At 37.6% G+C, this 19,383-nt stretch overlaps 1 protein-coding gene across 3 annotated transcripts in view; it reads right to left on the bottom strand.

The window, feature by feature from the left end:
• Positions 1-19,383, bottom strand: part of INTS7 (integrator complex subunit 7) — a 91,581-nt gene that overhangs the window by 69,129 nt on the left and 3,069 nt on the right. Inside the window, exons 2-6 of one of the 3 annotated variants that reach the window (XM_033853076.2) lie at positions 18,000-18,128; positions 10,604-10,733; positions 9,284-9,430; positions 7,907-8,044; positions 1,584-1,630 (exon numbers count right to left, since the gene is read on the bottom strand). In XM_033853076.2, coding sequence (XP_033708967.1) covers positions 1,584-1,630; positions 7,907-8,044; positions 9,284-9,430; positions 10,604-10,733; positions 18,000-18,009 — 472 coding nt within the window. In that variant the 5' untranslated portion in view covers positions 18,010-18,128. Of the gene's footprint in view, positions 1-1,583; positions 1,631-7,906; positions 8,045-9,217; positions 9,431-10,603; positions 10,734-17,999; positions 18,129-19,383 lie in introns of those variants that run through there. The other 2 variants (XM_019918500.3, XM_073803043.1) reach the window with 2 other exon arrangements.

A 19,383-nucleotide genomic window follows, 5' to 3' on the forward strand; every position in this document is an offset into this window, starting at 1 on the left:
TGTGGCTCGCGGGCTCTAGAGTGCAGGCTCAGTAGCTGTGGTGCATGGGCTTAGTTGCTCCGCAGCATGTGGGATTTTCCCAGACCAGGGCTTGAACCCGTGTCCCCTGCACTGGCAGGTGGATTCTTAACCACTGCATCACCAGGGAAGTCCCTACTTTAATTTTTTACAGATAAAACTTATGGAACAAAAATGAATCTTAAGTATGCATATTAATGGATTTCTACATATGAATATATCCATAGAGCCACCACTCAAGCTATACAGAATCCTCCAGCACCCTAGGAGGCTTACATCAACTCCCTTGCATTTGCCTTCTCTCTGGGTGGAGAGCCCCAGCAGAGGGGAAGAGAAGAATGCTCAGGACCGAGTATTTATTCCTTGGCTCCTTCTCTGCAGGGTCACATCAGGTCACATCATTCTGAAGGTCAGTTTTTCAAAGTGGCCCTCTTGATGTGACTCCAGGTTCTGGTAACCACTCCCTCTTCTGCACCATAGAGGGGTATAGGACTACATCATCCCCTATAGTTTACCTTGCCCACACCTTTGTAAATCGTTCCTTCATTAAACCCTACTAATTATCTCAGCTCAAATGTGACATCTGTTTCCTGCTGAGATCTTGTCTGATACAGCAGGCATTCAATAAAAACCTGCTCAATGAATGAGTGATGCTTCCTTCTAATGATAGCTTTCTGCAGGACAGCCCTTTTCTGGCAGCAGGGGAAAAAAGACAAAGGGATAAACAGAAACAGGACAAAGCTCAACCACTGTATCTTGGTCTTCAATTAAGTGATTTTATTGTGGCTCCATTTCCTTTTCCATAAAATAGAGGTAGTAGTATTACCTATCCAAGTCTGCCAAATCGCACAATTCAAAGAAATGCCATCTAGAAATACACAAAGAGAGTCATGTTCTCTAGAGCTGTGCAATGCTGTAACCCCAGAGCTTCCTTTTATGAATATTATGAGGGTAAATGGGGTAATACATGTGAAGCACAGTATGGAAGATGAGGTTAGAATACTAAGGCTTTGTACGCTACAGTGAGGAATTTGAATTTGAGTTTCGTTGCAGCTGGAAGATACTGGAGGGACATTAGCAGAGTGAAGAGAGTCCCAGAGCTCCTAACAGCACAGCTCTCCCCCAGGTCAGAATGTTTTCCACCTAAATATCTGCATTTCTCACTCAAATATCACTTTATCAGAAGTCTTCCTTGATCAACATATATAAAACAGTAACTTCCCCCCTTCTATCCTGCCATCTGCTCTGGGGACTCTCTATCCTTCTTACCGCACTTGTTCTCCGCAGCACCTGATATGTCATAAATTTACTTATCTGTTGCCACCACCAACCCTTCCACCATTAGAATGTAGGTTACAGGAGGGCAAGGGCTTTGTTTTGTGTACTACTGTATCCTAAGCACCTAGAATAGTTCTGGCATTTAGAAGACACTTAATAAACATTATTTGAATGAATAAACGAATGAATAGTGACTAGCACACAGTAAGTACTTAATAAATGTTAACAGCTAATATTAATATAAATCCCATTAAGTTACTTCATAATACCAAATGAAGCATACATACCTTGAATCATTTCACTGATTTTGTTACAGATTCCTACAGCAAAATCCCTTTGGAAAGAGAAAACAGCAAAATCTTTAAAACCAAATAATTAAATTTGCTTCAGTTTTCTGAGGACTTAAAAGAAACAGAACACAGTAAGCACAGGAGAAATGCAATACTCCAAATCGTAACTAATATTCCTAAGGTCAGGTGCCAGGGGTGGGGTAAGAAATGCAACTGAAACCAAAACTCCAAACAGCAGTGGGCTTATGCCAACACTGTTCCCACATGATTTTCAAGGAAAAATGCTCTGATTTATGAGCATTGTTGCAATTTGCATTACTAAATGACACTGTCTGAAAGACTCAAGGTCACTATCTCGGTCTACAATGTTTTAGGACACACTTTTAATTAAGAGAAGCTTTCAACACACAAGCGATCACTTACGTAAACAATAAAATATATACCAAATATTCTGAATTTTAGAAAAACAGAGTAAGTATGAAGTAGTAGAAACGCAGTAGGAAATATGGATAGAATCTTACTAAGAGCCAAATTATTTAAAAGTGGCCATTTTTTAGATTAAAGACCTAAATGTAAGACTGGATACTATAAAACTCCCAGAGGAAAACAGGCAGAATACTCTCTGACATAAATCTTTTTGGATCCATCTCCTAGAGTAATGGAAATAAAAACAAAAATAAACAAATGGGACCTAATTAAACTTAAAAGCTTTTGCACAGTAGAGGAAACCATATGCAAAGCAAAAAGACAACCTACAGAATGGGAGAAAATATTTGCAAACGATGCAACAAAGGATTAATCTCCAAAATACACAAACAGCTCAGTATCAAAGAAACAAACAACCCAATCAAAAAATGGGCAGAAGATCTAAATAGAAATTTCTCCAAAGAAGAAAGAAGACATACTGATGGCCAAAAGGCACATGAAACAATGCTCAACATTGCTAATTACTAGAGAAGCACAAATCCAAACTACAATGAGGTATCACCTTACACCAGTCAGAATGGCCATCATCAAAAAGTCTACAAATAATAAATGCTGGAGAGGGTGTGGAGAAAAGGGAACCCTCCTGCACTATTGGTGGGAAGGTAAATTGGTGCAGCTACTAGGGAGAACAGTATGGAGGCTCCTTAAAAAACTAAAAATAGAACTACCATATGATCCTGCAATCCCACTACTGGGCACATACCCTGAGAAAACCATAATTTGAAAAGATACATGCACCCCAATGTTCACTGCAGCACTATTTACAATAACCAAGACATGGAAACAACCTAAATGTCCATCAACAGATGAACAGATAAAGAAGAGGTGGTATACATATACAGTGGAACATTATTCAGCCATAAAAAAGAATGAAAGATGCCATTTGCAGCAACATGGATGGACCTAGGTTGTCATACTAAGTAAGCCAGACTGAAAAAGACAAATATGATATATCTTAAATGTGGAATCAAAAAAAATGATACAGATGAACTTACATACAAAACAGAAATAGACCCACAGACATGGAAAATAGACTTGTGCTTACCAAGGGGGAGGGGGAGGAGGGATAAATTAGGAGTTTGGGGTTAACATATACACACTACTATATATAAAATAGATAACACGTAGGACCTACTGTATAGCACAGGGAACTATACTCAATATTTTGTAATAACCTATATGGGAAAAGAATCTGAAAAATATATATATGCATAACAATCACTTTGCTATACACCTAAAACTAACACAACATTGTAAACAAACTATACTTCAATTAAAAAAATAAAATAAAAATTAAAAACAAAGTAGGCATTTTAAAAATATTATATATGTGTAAAGTATTTTCCAAGGTGTTGCTTTTGAGTCTGTTGCAATTGAAATATCACTGAATGTTGCAAAAGTTATTAATATGAATTTTTGGGATAAAACATTATATAACATGTAAGGAAATAAGATACAGATAATATGATCTAACTTGGCTCTTTTAGTCATGATAAATTATACACAGGGCATGGAATACTTCCCCTCTGCAGTTTAGATGTCTATATAAAACACTTTCTGCCATTAAGATATTATTTAATATTCTCTGACAAAATGGAAAGCACACATCAAGTACATAGTGGTTGTCTGCAGGAAAAATACCATGCAGTCATTTGAGTTTCTACATGAACTACCCATTTTTTTTTCATGAAATTCCACAATTATTCAGAGTTGGCTATTTGCAGATATTTTCTAAAAAGATGAATAAAGAAAGCTTGTAACTTTAAGGAAGGTAACTGGGAAAATTTTTTGCCAATCTCAGCTTCTAAGCAAAAATTAGCATTTCAGAAAACTTGTATCTGTCACCATGAGCTTGACAGCTTAATATTCACAGACCTTCCTGATGAGATCAGTGGTGATAGTAACAAATGTGATCCTTTGATATTTTACAATGAAAAGGGTCAACATTTGGAAGACCTGCATAACACAGTGAACCTATATTTTCCAGAAGACCAATATCTAAGTTATAAAACCATACACGGGTAAGAGAGGCCAATGGCTTTCAAAGTAACAGTACATATTCACTGGTGGCTTTAGAGTTCACAGGGCAATTAACCTTTAAGAACCAACACGTTTCTAGTTTTGGTATAGTATCAAAGAAAAACATCCATAATTACCTATAAAGCCTTTAAAAACACTCCTTTCTTTTCCAACTATATATCTGTGTGAGGCTGGATTTTTTTCACATATTTTAACCAAAATAACATTGCAACAGAATCAGTGAACACAGAATCAGATATGAGAATCCAGCCAGACATTAAAAAGATTTGTAAAAATGTAAAACAACACCACTCTTCCCACAAAATTGATTTTTGTTTTCGAAAATAATTATTTTCATAAAGATATTTTTATGTTAACATATTAAGAATTTGTTGCTTTTTTTTTTTTTTTTTTTTTTGCGGTACGCGGGCCTCTCACTGTTGTGGCCTCTCCCGTTGCGGAGCACAGGCTCTGGACGCGCAGGCTCAGCAGCCATGGCTCACGGGCCCAGCCGCTCCACGGCATGTGGGATCTTCCCAGACCGGGGCACGAACCCGTGTCCCCTGAGTCGGCAGGCGGACACTCAACCACTGTGCCACCAGGGAAGCCCCAGAATTTGTTACTTTTTAAATGAACTAATAAATATTTTAAAAATTTAGGCATTTTCATTCTAATACAGTAACTATCAGTTGATATAATAATCCATATAAACAAAAAAAGCTCTTTGAGGACTTCAATGTTTGAAGAGTATAAAGGGATTCTGATACCAAATAGTTGCAAAACTACTGCTCTGATATCAGCCTCACATTTGATAAGAAAAACTAAGTTGTAAATGTCTTTCAGGTATAAGGCAAAAGGTGTATTAGGTATGTATAGATGACCTGTTCACATTTGAGAGTGCTCCTGTACTTGTTATTCCTTCTGCTTGGAATATCCCTCCTCTAGATTGCTGCCTCTCCTTCAGCACCCAGTTTCAGCTCAAATGTCACCTACTCAGTGAGGCCTTCCCTGATCACTCTACCTAAGCAGCTCACTCAGGTCATCATCACAATGACAAAACTGTTCTATTTTTCCATAACATTAATGAGCAGCTAAAACTACTTTGTGTTTACATCACAACAGGTCATTCATCTTTTCCACTTCTGTATTCCTGGTGCTTGGAATAGAGTCTGGACATGATGGATATTCACTAAGTATTTCTTCACTAACTATATAATAACTTTTTTTTAAATAGTATCTTTTTTTTTTTTAATTTTTGGCTGCGTTGGGTCTTTGCTGCTGTGCTCGGGCTTTCTCTAGTTGCAGCGAGCGGGGTCCACTCTTTGTTGCAGCGCGCAGGCTCCTCACTGCAGGGGCTTCTCTTGCTGTGGAGCACATGCTGTAGGCGCATGGGCTTCAGTAGTCGTGGTGCGCGGACTCAGTAGTTGTGGCTCGTGGGCTCTAGAGCGCAGGCTCAGTAGTTGTGGTGCATGGACTCAGTTGCTCCACGGCATGTGGGATCTTCCCAGACCAGGGCTCGAACACGTGTCCCTTGCGTTGGCAGGTGGTCTCCCAACCACTGCACCACCAGGGAAGTCCCACTAACTATATAATAACTTTGATAACAACTCAAAGTTTAAAAGTCTGTTACACTCCTCTAGGGTCAATAAACTGCAAGTTAGAAGCCTGCAGTTTTCTTTCCTTTTTTTCTTTTTTTTTGGTCTAATAATATTTTTTTAAATTCTTAATGTCAGCATTAAGAATATGTTAAGAATATATAGTCTTGTATGGTGAAATAAATAGAATAATCCAATTCTCCAGCTTCTTCCCACCACCCCCCACCCCAAATTCCGATGTCACACCATTGGTCATACACTCCTGGAATGTTACCATCTACTGGTACCAAGGGGCTACTCCTTTTAGATGGTGAGTGCACCCTTCAGTTCACCACAGTCACCACGTGAAGTCACTTCTCTCATTGACAATGCCTCCCTGGTCCCTGAAGGCATTTGGGTTTGCAACTCCTGCTCTGGGGCTAGCTCTTAAAAATTATAACCTTTTTCAGAACAAGTCACATGTGGTTGTGGTAGCAGACAGGTGGAAACAGGATTAAATAAATTCTTAAGGTCTTTTTTGGCCAGTTTCTCTAATTTGTTTAAGATCCAAAATTGATGGAGATACTAACATAAAAATCCATCCGTATTGGTTGAGATATTTGATCTCAAGCCAGGTCATCACTTCTGGGGGAAGAGGTAAATGCTAATCTGAAAAAGACGTATTTGCTTATTCACACTGATACATCTAGATAGGTCCTTCAGACTTTCCTATTGCACTAATTTGGTATTTTTAAACATCACAAATCACAAGTATACCATATTAAAGGCTGGTATGTGAAAAACTGCTTCTACATAAACTATTAAATGTTTACTGGTCATCAGTAAGGAAAAAATGCCAACTTTCAAAAGCACAAATAGGAATTGTCTTTACTCAGATATTTCTCTTCCTCAATTATTGCCACACCTACCACTTTCGATCAGTGAATTAAAGACTATATGCTTTCTATTCTCTAATCTGCTTTTCCAATGAGTAATCCTGGAATTCTGAAGGCTTCATAAGAGCAGCTGAAGAGAAGAATGTGATGTATTAATAAAATATAAAGGAAGACTGTTGGTGATTAACTCTTTCAAGTCTTATCCAAATTTAGCAGAGGCTCTTAATGTAAATGCTACTTTTTATTAAAAAAAATCATAGTCATCTGATTATAAAACCAAAACTTGCTCCTAGCAGGATATACAGAAATTTGTAAAAAAGAAAACAAAAATAAGATAACCATCTTACCAACCAGAGACAATACTTCGATATATATCTTTCTAGTCTTTTTTCTATTCCATAAATATAAATACTTGTTTTTTAAATAAATCTATATCATATAACCTATTATGTAACCTATTTCCAAATATATTTCTAAAATATATGCGTTACAAAAGCTGATACAGTATTTCGTTGTACGGTCATATCTATCTTACTAGCACATTGGTTGGAATTTAAGTTGTTACTAATTTTTTTGGTTACGATAACCCTATAACTAGCATCCTTATAAGTAAATATCAGTACACATTGCTGACTCCTTAGGATAAGTTCTTATAAGTGGATTTTCTAGGTCAAAGGAATGTACATGTTTGAAGCAAAATACATATTACCAAAATGTCCTCCAGAAAGCAATGCTACTTCCCCATCAGTCACTAAAGGGAATAATATATATTTCTTAGAGAGGATAATCAAGCAAGTCAAACACAGTCATAAAACTATGGTCAACATTTCATCAAAAAAAATACACACACACACACACACACACACACACACACAGATATACTGTTTTGTAAGATAGTAGACTATGACATCCCAAAGAAATTAAAATTGGTTTCAACTCAAGTTACTGTCTCCGTCAAACTGTGCACAGTTCTACTGCCAAAAAGCTAAACTTGAGAAGACAGTAAGAAAGCAGCAATTTAGTATTAGGACTGTATGTCTGGGGAAGGCTGTTCAGTAGACAAAGCTTCTGCTCCCCAGTGAAGCCTTCCCCAACTACTCTAATCCCATGCTGATCCTGTCCTTCTGGAAACTCTAATTTCATTTACAGTTAATGCCAACATCTGTACTTAACTTTTCTGTTTTAAGGATTTAAGTCCTGTTTTCCCAACATGACGGAAACCCTCTTGGAAAATACACCTTGCAATTTACATTTTTCTGTATCCCTTAGTGTTTTACATACACAGATGAGTTATTCCTTCAAAACCTCTTCCTGCGAAGCGAAATTATAAAAGGCCTACGCTTACTTTGACTGTGCAGAGAAGTTAGCAGCAGCAAAAACAGCAGCTTCAACTTCTACGTTATCATGTGAATCCAGACTCTGACGAATACTATGATGAGCATTCTTCCTCTCAGGAATTATTGATGCCAGACTTCCCAACATCCTGCACAAACAGAGAAACCCAAGAAGAATGGAAATACAATAAGCTCAAGGTCAGAAAAGGAAGAAACAGGCAAAGCTAAATTACCAAAACTAAAGTTTACAGGTCATTCCATAAATCTCAGGTTAATAAAGTATCAATTTTAGAAATCAAGCAGTGACTCAAATTCTAAACACTTTTCCATACTTCAATATGTCAGAAAAACTAACATGGCTTATTTAACACAAGTAAAACTTTTAAGAATCACCTTGAAGTACATGCTGAGTACCAAAGACAGCCCAGAAAAAGAAACTTTTAAATTATTAAAGCATCAAAATATCAATTTTCCAATGTTGTATGAAGAAGTCCACTTTAGCAAAGCATTAAGAGTTCAATACTTTTGTTATTCAGCAGATCCGCAAAGTAAAAAGTAAGACTTCCCAGTCTTTTTTTCAACATCAGTGATTACTTGTATCATGATTTTCAAATCTCTCCTCAATATCAAGAGAAGAGAGGAGAATGCTCCCTGGGGCTCATATCAGAATTGAGGAAGGAAGAGTTTAGGAAAGTGAGTTTCAAACAATCCAAAAATTATGCATATAATTTCATAGATGATAGACCTAAAATGAGGATATTGGTTCAAGCTGGATATAAGGCTTACAAAATGAAATTCTAACAAAACTTAAAAAAAAATTTTTTTAATGCCAAGAAAGAAAAGGAAAGGCTGAAGAAACTAATATTGTTATATCTGGCATTCTCCAAGGAGGATATATTATCACATATAATATGATATAAATCATCATATACAAAATAAATATATATTTTGTATAATATAATATAATATATTTTTATCATATACAAAAACAATATATAATATAATATAAATTATCATATACAAAAACAAGCACATAACCAAGGATGAATACAGAAAACTGACATGAAACAGTAGAACAAGGTCAGGAAGGTAAAAGTTCAAAATAAGCTGTGGCTAAGCCACATTCACCTTAGAGTTATCAGATCAGAACATCCACCCATGAAGAGAAATATTTCAAACGTAAGTTACCAAAACAGTATCATAGATGGTTAGCTGCAAGGCATTTACAGATTAGGATGGTTACCATATTTTCTCAGTGACTGTTAGTAGAAAAAATAAAAATAAATTCTTAATATTCAAAATGATAAAAGTAAATAGATTGCCTTTTGGGGATATATAATCACAACTCAAACAATCTTGTGGTGACTCATTAGCATAACAGAGTATACCGGAGTGTGATGGCTCTTGCTACAGGATCATTACTATGAATCACAGAGAAAATCCTCTTCACAAATTCATCCACATTTAGAATCTTCTCCAAATGCTTCTCACTTTGTTGAGTAACTTTAAGAACACACAGCCTCAGGAAATTGTTTCTATGAAAAACCACAGATAAAATAAATTAGACCACTTTATAAAGTAATATTTAATTAGGAATCAAAGCAACACTAATGATATTAATAAATTTTAGCAACAGGCCAATGTTTTTCAATCTTAATATTCTCTGTCTTACCACTGAAAGAGTTAAAGTCTGTACAGTCATCCTGTGATATCCATGGTGGGGAGGGGGACTGGTTCCAGACTACCCCCTGCCATACCAAAACCCTTGGAGACTCGAATCCCTTATACAAAATGGCATAGTATTTGCACATCCTCCCACACACTTTTAAATCATCTCTAGATTATTTACAATACCTAATACAATACAAATGCTATATAAATCAATGTAAATACAATGTAAATAGTTGCCAATGTGTGGCAAACTCAAGTTTTGCTTTTTGGAACTTTCTGGAATTTTTTTTCCAAATATTTTTGACCCATGGTTGGTAGAACCCCTGGATGCAGAATGCTTAGCTGCAGAGGGCCAACTGTACATGAGATGCGTACTAAGCATAAGCAGTTAGCAAAGCCTGCAGTCCTATTGCAAGGCACCAAAACAGTAGTAACAGAAAGAGAAGCCCTGGACCCCAAACTCAATCTCCTCAGTCATATTATAACCAAGGAGATGGTCATCTTCCTCTCAAGCTAATTCTACAACATCATTTCTCCAAGTCTGATTTGGTGTGTGTATAAGCACACGAATGCATGGAGAAGGGTGGAAAGACGTGGGAGAGGGAACGGCAGAGGGAAAAAAACAGGTGTATATTCAGTGCTTGCTTACATGTTTCAGGCACTTCACAGTGACCCGTAATCTCATGTAACATGTCATTTCATGTTATAAAATAAACAGTTAAATCAGAAACTTCTCCAAACTATCTGCACAAAGCCACAGATATTTCTGAAATATACAATAATATATTAAGGTTGTCTTAATTTGGAATTATCCTGTCCCCCAAAGAAATAAGTACTCTCTGACTTATATCCTTCACTTTTGCTTAAAATGCCATTAAATTTCACACCAAAATTTGTTGCAAATTGCCACGTGCATCCATTAAAATGGTAATGAACCATGTGGAAGTCCTAAAAGCCAAAAAGAATACAGACCACAATATAAAATAAAGAAATATGAACAATGTGCTTTAGGACACCAAGGCCTTAAAAAGACTTACCCAACTCTGAAAACATCAGCTAACTTTAGGAAAGCAGAATTGATGAGAATGGGAAATGGATACTTCTGAAAGAGCCTGGGAAAGCGGACAACTGCTTCACACTGTTCACCAAGTTTGCCAGATCTTAGACCTATGAAGAGCATAAAAATGGAAGAACAGTTTACAAATTTGTGGCTACAATAAGGCAAAAATAGCAAATATCAACACAGTATTACAGAGTAAAATTATTTACACAGTAAAGTAATAATCATTCTTAACAATTAAGTAAAGTACAGTTGTAACTCATTACCTTTTCAAAAATAAAAATGGCATATGAAATAGTAATTTGGTAAAGTGTCATTTTTAGATATAGAATAATGAAAAAGAAACTATTTTTTAAAAAAGATTGAGTTGATAAAATATTTGGGGCCATAAGTAAACCTCAACAAATTTAAAAGGACTGAAATCATACTATGTACGTTCTCTGACCATAATGGAATTAAATTAAAAATCAGTAAGAGAAAAATATTTAAAAATTCCCAAACATTTGGAAATTAAGCAACACACTTATAAATAATCAATAAGATGAATCACTGAAAGAAGTGAAAGGGTGAAAGAAGAAATCAGAAGGGAAATTTAAAAAAAGAAAAGAGAAAAAGAAACTCAATCCTTAATTTGCACCATATACAAAAATTAACTCAAAATGAACCACAGACCTAAATGTAAGAGCTAAAATTATAAATTATATAGAAGAAAATACAGAGGAAATCTTTATAAGCTTAGGTTAAGCAAAGAATTCTTAGATAAAAAAAAAAGTGGAGTTTTTAGATTAAAAGCATCATAAAATTAAAAAGTGATAAGTTAAACTCTATCAAAATTAAAAACTTCTGCTCTTCGGCTTCCCTGGTGGCCCTAGTGGCACAGTGGTTAGGAACCCGCCTGCCAATGCAGGGGACACGGGTTCGAGCCCTGGTCCGGGAAGATCCCACATGCTGCGGAGCAACTAAGCCCGCGTGCCACAACTACTGAGCCTGAGCTCTAGAGCCCGCAAGCCACAACTACTGGGCCCGCGTGCCACAACTACGAAAGCCTGCGCACCTAGAGCCCATGCGCCACAACAAGAGAAGCCACCGCAATGAGAAGCCCGCACACCGCAATGAACAGTAGCCCCCACTTGCTGCAACTAAAGAAAGCCCGTGCGCAGCAACAAAGACCCAATGCAGCCAAAAATAGATAAATAAATAAATTTATTAAAACAAAAAACTTCTCTTCAAAATATACTGTTAAGAGAATAAAAAAACACGCCACATACTGGAAGAAAATATTTATAGAACATGTATCTGATAAAGGACTTTATCCATAGTTCTTATAGCTCACTTTTTTTTTTTTTTTTTTTTTTTTTTTTTGCAGTACGCGGCCTCTCACTGTTGTGGCCTCTCCCGTTGCAGAGCACAGGCTCCGGACGCGTAGGCTCAGCGGCCATGGCTCACGGGCCCAGCTGCTCCGCGGCATGTGGGATCTTCCCGGACCAGGGCATGAACCTGTGTCCTCTGCATCGGCAGGCAGACTCTCAAGCACTGCGCCACCAGGGAAGTCCAGTTCTTATATCTCAATAAAAAGAAAACTTAATTTTTTTTAATGGGCAAGATTTGAAGAGAAATTTCACTAAAGAGGAAATAAGGATGGCAAACATAAGCACATGAACAGATGCTCATCACTGCTAGTCATCCATGAAATGTAAATTAAAAACCACAGTAAGACACCACTACAGATCCATTAGAATGGCAAAGAAGACCGACAATACCAAGTGCTAAGAGGATATGGAGCAACTAAAACTCTCATACATTGCTGGTGGAAATGCAAAACTATACAGTTCTTTGGAAAACAGTTTGGTCATTTCTTATCAAGGTAAATATACACTTATTATACACTCAGCAATCTTACATCCAAATATTTACCTAAGTGAATTGAAAACATCCGTCCATACAAAGATCTGTATGCAAAGGTTCACAGCAGCTTGATGTGTAATAGCCCCAAACTGGAAACAACCCAACCCAGTCTATCAACTGGTGAATGAATAAACAAACTGTGGTCCATACAATGGACTCATACTCAGCAATAAAAAGAAACCGATTACTGATACAACAACATGGGTGGATCTCAAAATCATTATGCTAAGTGAAAGAAGTCAGTCCCAAAAGACTACTGTATATGACATTCTGGAAAAGGCAAAACTATGGGAATAGAAAGCAGAAAGTGGTTGCCAGAAGCTAAAGAAAGAGAACTGACCACAAAGGGGCACAGGGCAAGTTCTGGGGGTGAAAGAATTGTTCTAGGTAGTGGTTTCATGACTGCATACATTTGGTGGATTTTATTATATACAAATTATACCTCAATGAAATCTGATTTTTTTTTTCCCGATGGCTTACACAGCTTGTGCAATCTTATTTCCCCAAACAGGGGTTGAACCTGGGCGCTCAGCAGTGAAAGCGCTGGGTCCTAACCACTGGACCGTCAGGGAATTCCCTCAATGAATATGATTTTTTTAAAAATCCAACAAATAAAAGGAGTTAATATTCAATCCTTAAAAAAATTCATTAAGAATGAGTATCTTGATATGGAATTAACAGTATCACCTTCAAATATTTTTCTTTTAGTATTTTGCCATTTACAAAATGCTGATTATATCTGCACAAGAGTAAGTGCCCTAGAACATCTCTGTTCAGTAAAGTTTGTTCACTGTTAAAAAATGACAAAGGAAATGTTTGTCTGAGGTGTAAAACAAGGAATGTCACTTGCCATTCAGTTCTACAAAGATTAAGTCGCTGACCTACAGCACACCTGAAAGGAATTTAGGACAAAGAACAAGATGAGGCACTCTGCGCTTTAGGGAAAACAGGCAAAACAGGCCCTTAGATAGTTATGTTTCAGGAAAAAAAAAATTTTATGAACCCAGATTCTCGCATCTTCCCACACTTAGAAAAGCACTAAAATCATTAACTGAGATATCTGTTCCTTGTGACTAGCAGTAACCTTCTACCGAGACATATGTTGGATTGCACATACTCCTTAGCCAAAATCACATGTATACTGACCTCTCCCTCTGCCTCTTCAGAGCAGTTCCTCAGAGCTATCTGGAAGGCTGTCGCCAAGGCTATAGTCCTCAGTAAGACACTGAATAAAACTCAAATCACAGCTCTTATATTGTGTGGTTTTCCCCCAGTTGACAGAGGGCTCTTTACTGGTTGCCACTTTGTTCCAATACATAAGACAACCACAAAGTAAATCTGCACATGCAATTTCTACAACTTCCTAATGAGTTAAGTTCTATAGGTACACTCATGTTAGTTATTTGGTACTTGGAAAATATTTCCTCATAGGAAAAAATATAGCACTATCACTACTCATAGTACTCCATAATCTAATAACCACTTACAATAAAAGTTCCTCTGGGAAAATTAATTCAAAATTAACTCTAACTGAGATATTTAGAACATACCCCTTCTTTGTCTGCTCCCTTCTCCCTACACCCCTCACCCACCAACTTCCATACACACAAGAACTGCCACTAGAAGATCTAGGAGTCTTCTTCCCACTAAATGCACAGTACCAACAGAGACACTGTAGGTTACTGGCAATGGCTCCTGTATCCTTGAAAAAGGGGTCAAGGGACACACAGATAGGGCACTGAAGGACACAAGGGAAGGGGAGAAAAAGAAAGGCAAGTGTGAGGATGGAGGTGTGAGAACAGAGAAGGAAGAGATGTGTGCTTATGTACGTGTGCTGGGGGAAGGGAATGCTGGGAGAACCCACAGTAATTGGACTTGTTTCCTTCTCTTCTCTCTCTCAAGAGTTGAGTGATGCAAAGGATAGTAAAGTTCTGCTTGTAATAAATTAACCTTGGTTGGAATGAAAAAGGTAAAGTAGGAAGTGCTCTCCATACAGGGAGTCTCCTCAACAGAATATGATCCACTTTACCTTCCCTTTAAAAACAGAACCACAGACCAAATCACCGACTTAAACATGCTGATTTAAAATGTACCAAAGATAATTTTGCATCTGGTCAAAGAAAGGTTTTGATTTCTCTAGTGTGGTCAAATTTTATTTCTTTAAGATAAAGTAGACCCTCATTCCCATAACAGAGCCATCAGGGTACATGAGCTAAAGAATAGTAAATGTCTCGCTTATTTTCTGATATGAGTTTTATGAGAGAGGAAACGAGAAGCTAGGCTGGCTCAGAAGGTCAGAAGCTAGGGTACAAGAGAAGAGAGAAGTGCATTAAGGCCTGCAATGCAGCAACAATCCTAGGCTGGGGCAGTATGGTACCCAGCTTGCTTGTTCTAGGCCAATTCCAACTCCAGTATAAGCCAAGCACCTGAAAATAGCAGCTCAGCACAAGCAGATCTTATTCTTAGAGGGGTTTAAGAGGTTATTCACTGTACTTCTGTTGCTAGCTACAACAAATCTGAGGAAAAATACCCTGATCAGAAGACCAACGATCATAAGAATGCCACCGTAAGACCCACTGTGGAAGGATGTGATTGCTGTTTCTACATTTTACTTTTTATTCTCCCACCAAAGCAACAGAGATCTCTTCCTTTTCAGTGCCTGGAGTTAAACAGTGCTCAACTTAGTTGCAACATGCAGGTAGACTAGGAAGAACTAAAATAAGTTGTCCATAAATTGCTTATTCAGTCAAAATCCATTTGGCAGCAATGAAATTCATTATTCTAAACGTATTTCTCATTTAAAATGTGCAGAACATTTTGCTGCGCTAGTGGTTTATCAGGTCTGATTCTGCATCAGAAACATTTGTGAAATTTTTCAAAAATGTCTATGCTAGGGTTCCCCTCCAACCTACCAAATCTCTACAGTGGGGGCCCACGCATCTAGTTAGCTGTTTTGTGAAGGTAGGCGAGTAGATCCTCAAGCTATCCTCTGCCACTTAATCTTATTTGACTGAAAACTAGTAGGCTGCTGAATCTGGCCCTAAGAGTAACTTCATGATACAATGTTTTCAAAGGTTTTGAATTCATTGTCAAATATTAAAAATGAAATGAGATTCCACATAAAACCCAGGATTTCTGGGGTTTGGGTTTTTTTTTGAAAATTTAAAGATCTGAAATGTCACTAAAGAAGGTGGGAGAATCCTGACTAAAGAAACATTGTAGTATTGCAGGTCTGTGTTGAAGGCCAGTTTGGGTTTGTGTCATTTCTGATAAAAGCCACATGCCAAGTTGTATGACTTTCTCCAGCAATTTTTGGCTGCCTTTGGGCACACATGACTAAAATAGAACCTTGGATGAGAATTTAAAGTACTGGTAAGAAACTTAATGAAATTAATGAAATGAGGGACAATAAAATCTAAGCTGGATAAAGAAGTAAAAACACAAAGGGATTGAGAGGTAAGAGAAGTAGAGAGGTAAGTATACTGAGGTCTGAATGAAATAAAGAATGGTTAAAGTAGCAGTTAATCATGATGATGATGATGATGCATATTAAGTGCTTATTCTGTGCCAGATACTCTAGTAAGCATTTTACATGTATTAAGCTCTCACTATACTCACAGAAGTTAGGTATTTTTCAATAATTCCCATTTTAAAGATGAGGACACAGGTAAAGAATAGTTAAGCGACTTGCCTAAGAAGCAACAGCTAATAAATGGCAGAGATGGAATTCAAATCCTGGCAAACTGGTCCTAATTATTATGCTAAAATGCATTTCTAGCAAGCAACTAGAGGACAGAGGTTAAGATTAAAGAAGAGATACTTGAATGGGATTTCAGAGTGGTATAATTCTGAGGGATGACAAATTCCAAGGAATTGAAGAGAAATAACATAAATTATGGTAAACTTGGGATTTGTGATACATCAAGTTTTCAAAACAGCATACATTGCTAGGTAGCATGTATCAGTCAGAGTTCTTAGCTGCAAGCAACAGAAGCTAACTCTGATGATTAGGCAGGAAATGAGTTTTTATTGAGTGTTTATTAAAGTAATAAGCAGTTTCAAGGCAAAACTCCTAAGAACACCTAACTCCACACTGCCAAGCTGATTAGATGAGGTAAACTATTGTTGCTGGGAAGCACCAGATGCTAGAATTAGCTCTCCTATCATCTAGGAATGTAGTAGCCATTGCTGCTACTACTATACACTATGGACACTGCAGCCACTGCTGCTGCCAAGGAAACTGCAAGTACTCTTCAACTCTGCCTTCTTGCATCTCTAAACTAAATCACAGAGCCTGGAGGAGATTTGTCTGATTGGCAGAGCCTAGTTCACATCCTGCACTTTTTTTTTTGGCCGCACCGCTTGTGGGGATCTTAGTTCCCCAACCAAGGATTGAACCTGGGCCCTTGGCAGTGAGGGCGTGGAGTCCCAACCACTGGACTGCCAGGGAATTCTCTCCTGCACTCTTAAAAGGGAAACTAGGAAAGTGAGCTTTTGCTTCCACCTTGATGAGACAGTGCTGGTGGTGTGGGCCATTCCTCAAGCATAGAATGTTCACAAGATGCTAAGTGACCACCAATATGACTAATATCCACTACAAAGAACACTGCTAATACACACTACTACACAAGTACATTTTAGGAGAATTTGTTGTATACATTTGCTTTAGCTAAAGGGTGAGAATGATTCAAAATGGAACCATAATACCCTAACATCTTAAACCATAACATCTTAAAGTCTATTCATTAAAAATGAGGTGGGGAGGGGAGAAATACAAACACAAGTATGCACCACACATTATACCAAGGCAATCTCACAACAGCTTAGTAAACTCATCACGGTAACATCTCAGTAAATTATATATAAAAAGCAAGAATAAAAACAACTAATAGGATAGTCAATTCAACTGATAATGCATTAATAATAAAGCATCCTTCCCCCAAACTTCAGAATCTGTAAATATACATGGTGAGAATGTATGCAATATTGTGCAATATGCACAAATACTGATTTAGAATCATAAACAAATTATTTTTATGAATACCAACTTTCAGGAATATTTAATAACTTACTTTGTAAGTTACAAGATAATAGCTTTTAGCCATATGTAAAAATGAGTCTATGGATTTCAGTAAGAACTAAAGAAGGGCCTTGGATTTTTGGATCAGTTCATAGTCCATCAAAGGATCACCAGCCAGGCTTTAAGAATCAGTCCTTTATAACGCTGGTTTTTATGTGGCTTTGAGTTAAGAGTCTGACCTTAATTCTACATGATCTTACAGGTCCACTTCTCAATACTGCCACACTAAGTTTGGTCTGGTAGTACAGATTCTCAAGAGAAAGAATTTGATTGACCCAGTGTGGGTCACATGTCCACTTCTGAATCACTTATGGCCTGGAATTAGTCACTTGGTACAAACTTGGCTGCAGAGACCTCCCTCTTTAGTAGGAGATATGGAGATACTCACAGGGCTTCATATTTGTTTATCATAATACCAACTACATCTGTACCAATATGGACAGAGTAAAAGCAACCTGTGGTCTCTTCCAGAGTCTGAGAATTCAGATGTTTTGGAACATAGGTGAAGTGACAGCATCTAAGGGAAAACAGACAGTTGTCCTGATTTACATCAATTTCCTATTTCATAATTAACTTTTTCATTGAACATACCATCAAGTTTTCCATGCAACATTAAGTTCACCAACACCTCAGACAGCAACTCCACCCCCTACATTTCCTTCCTTCTCATTGCCCAGGTGCAAGAAAGGGAAACCACTCTCTTCCCCATTGCTCTTGGATCTCATCCCCCCCACAAGGCCAACCTTACAGAAAGCAGATAGGCTGAGTGACGTCATTTAAGGTAGATTCTCCTTTTCACCCAGGGTGAAGGAGATCTTGCATAAGTTTTCCTAAATCACTGGGACAACTTCCCATCAGCTGACTTAAAAATCTTTAGACTGACAGTGTAGAAGTTACATTAGTGAAAGTTACACTGAGTAAATTATGGGAGATATGTCCTTTGTAATGCCTATATTATAGAAATGATTGATTATGAAATGTGTCATATATACATAAGTTATACTTGATTTGACACTTTGCTGTCTTCACAGCTCAGGCAGCATGGTTATCAGCTTAAAACTTTTAAAAAGGGAAGGCAAAATGACCTCTACATAGGAGCTAAAGTGACCTTCAAAAATGTAAACCAATCCATGTCAGTCCTCTGCTTAAAAACTTTCAATGTTTTCCCAATGCACTTTGCATAAATCCAAACTTCTTGTCCTAACAAAGCCATATTTGATCTAGCCCTGTCTGCCTCATGTGAGCTTCTTAAAGCTGTTTTGTTCACTAATATAGCCCCAAGTCTGAGTGCCTAACACAGTGTAGATGATCAGTAAATATTTGTTGAATGACTTAATGGCTATTATATAAAGGATGATTTTTCTGTGTTACTAACTACATCCTAAATGAACAGAGTTAAGTCAGCTTTAAAAGAGCATCCATGGACTTCCCTGGTGGCGCAGTGGTTGAGTATCCGCCTGCCAATGCAGGGGACACGGGTTCGTGCCCCGGTCTGGGAAGATCCCACATGCCACGGAGCGGCTGGGCCCGCGAGCCATGGCCGCGGAGGCTGCGCGTCCAGAGCCTGTGCTCCGCAATGGGAGAGGCCACAACAGTGAGAGGACCGTGTACCGCCAAAAAAAAAAAAAAAGAGCGTCCATTTATTCCTAGACAGATCAGAAACAAGTTGCTTACTGCCATGCTTGCTCAAAACGCTCGGAACAAAGTGCAATGGTTATAAACATATAACAGGTTATAAATGGCACCATTTCCCAAGTGTATTTCTTGACACT

Source organism: Tursiops truncatus, chromosome 1 (assembly GCF_011762595.2).
Source record: "Tursiops truncatus isolate mTurTru1 chromosome 1, mTurTru1.mat.Y, whole genome shotgun sequence".
NCBI lineage: Eukaryota > Metazoa > Chordata > Mammalia > Artiodactyla > Delphinidae > Tursiops > Tursiops truncatus.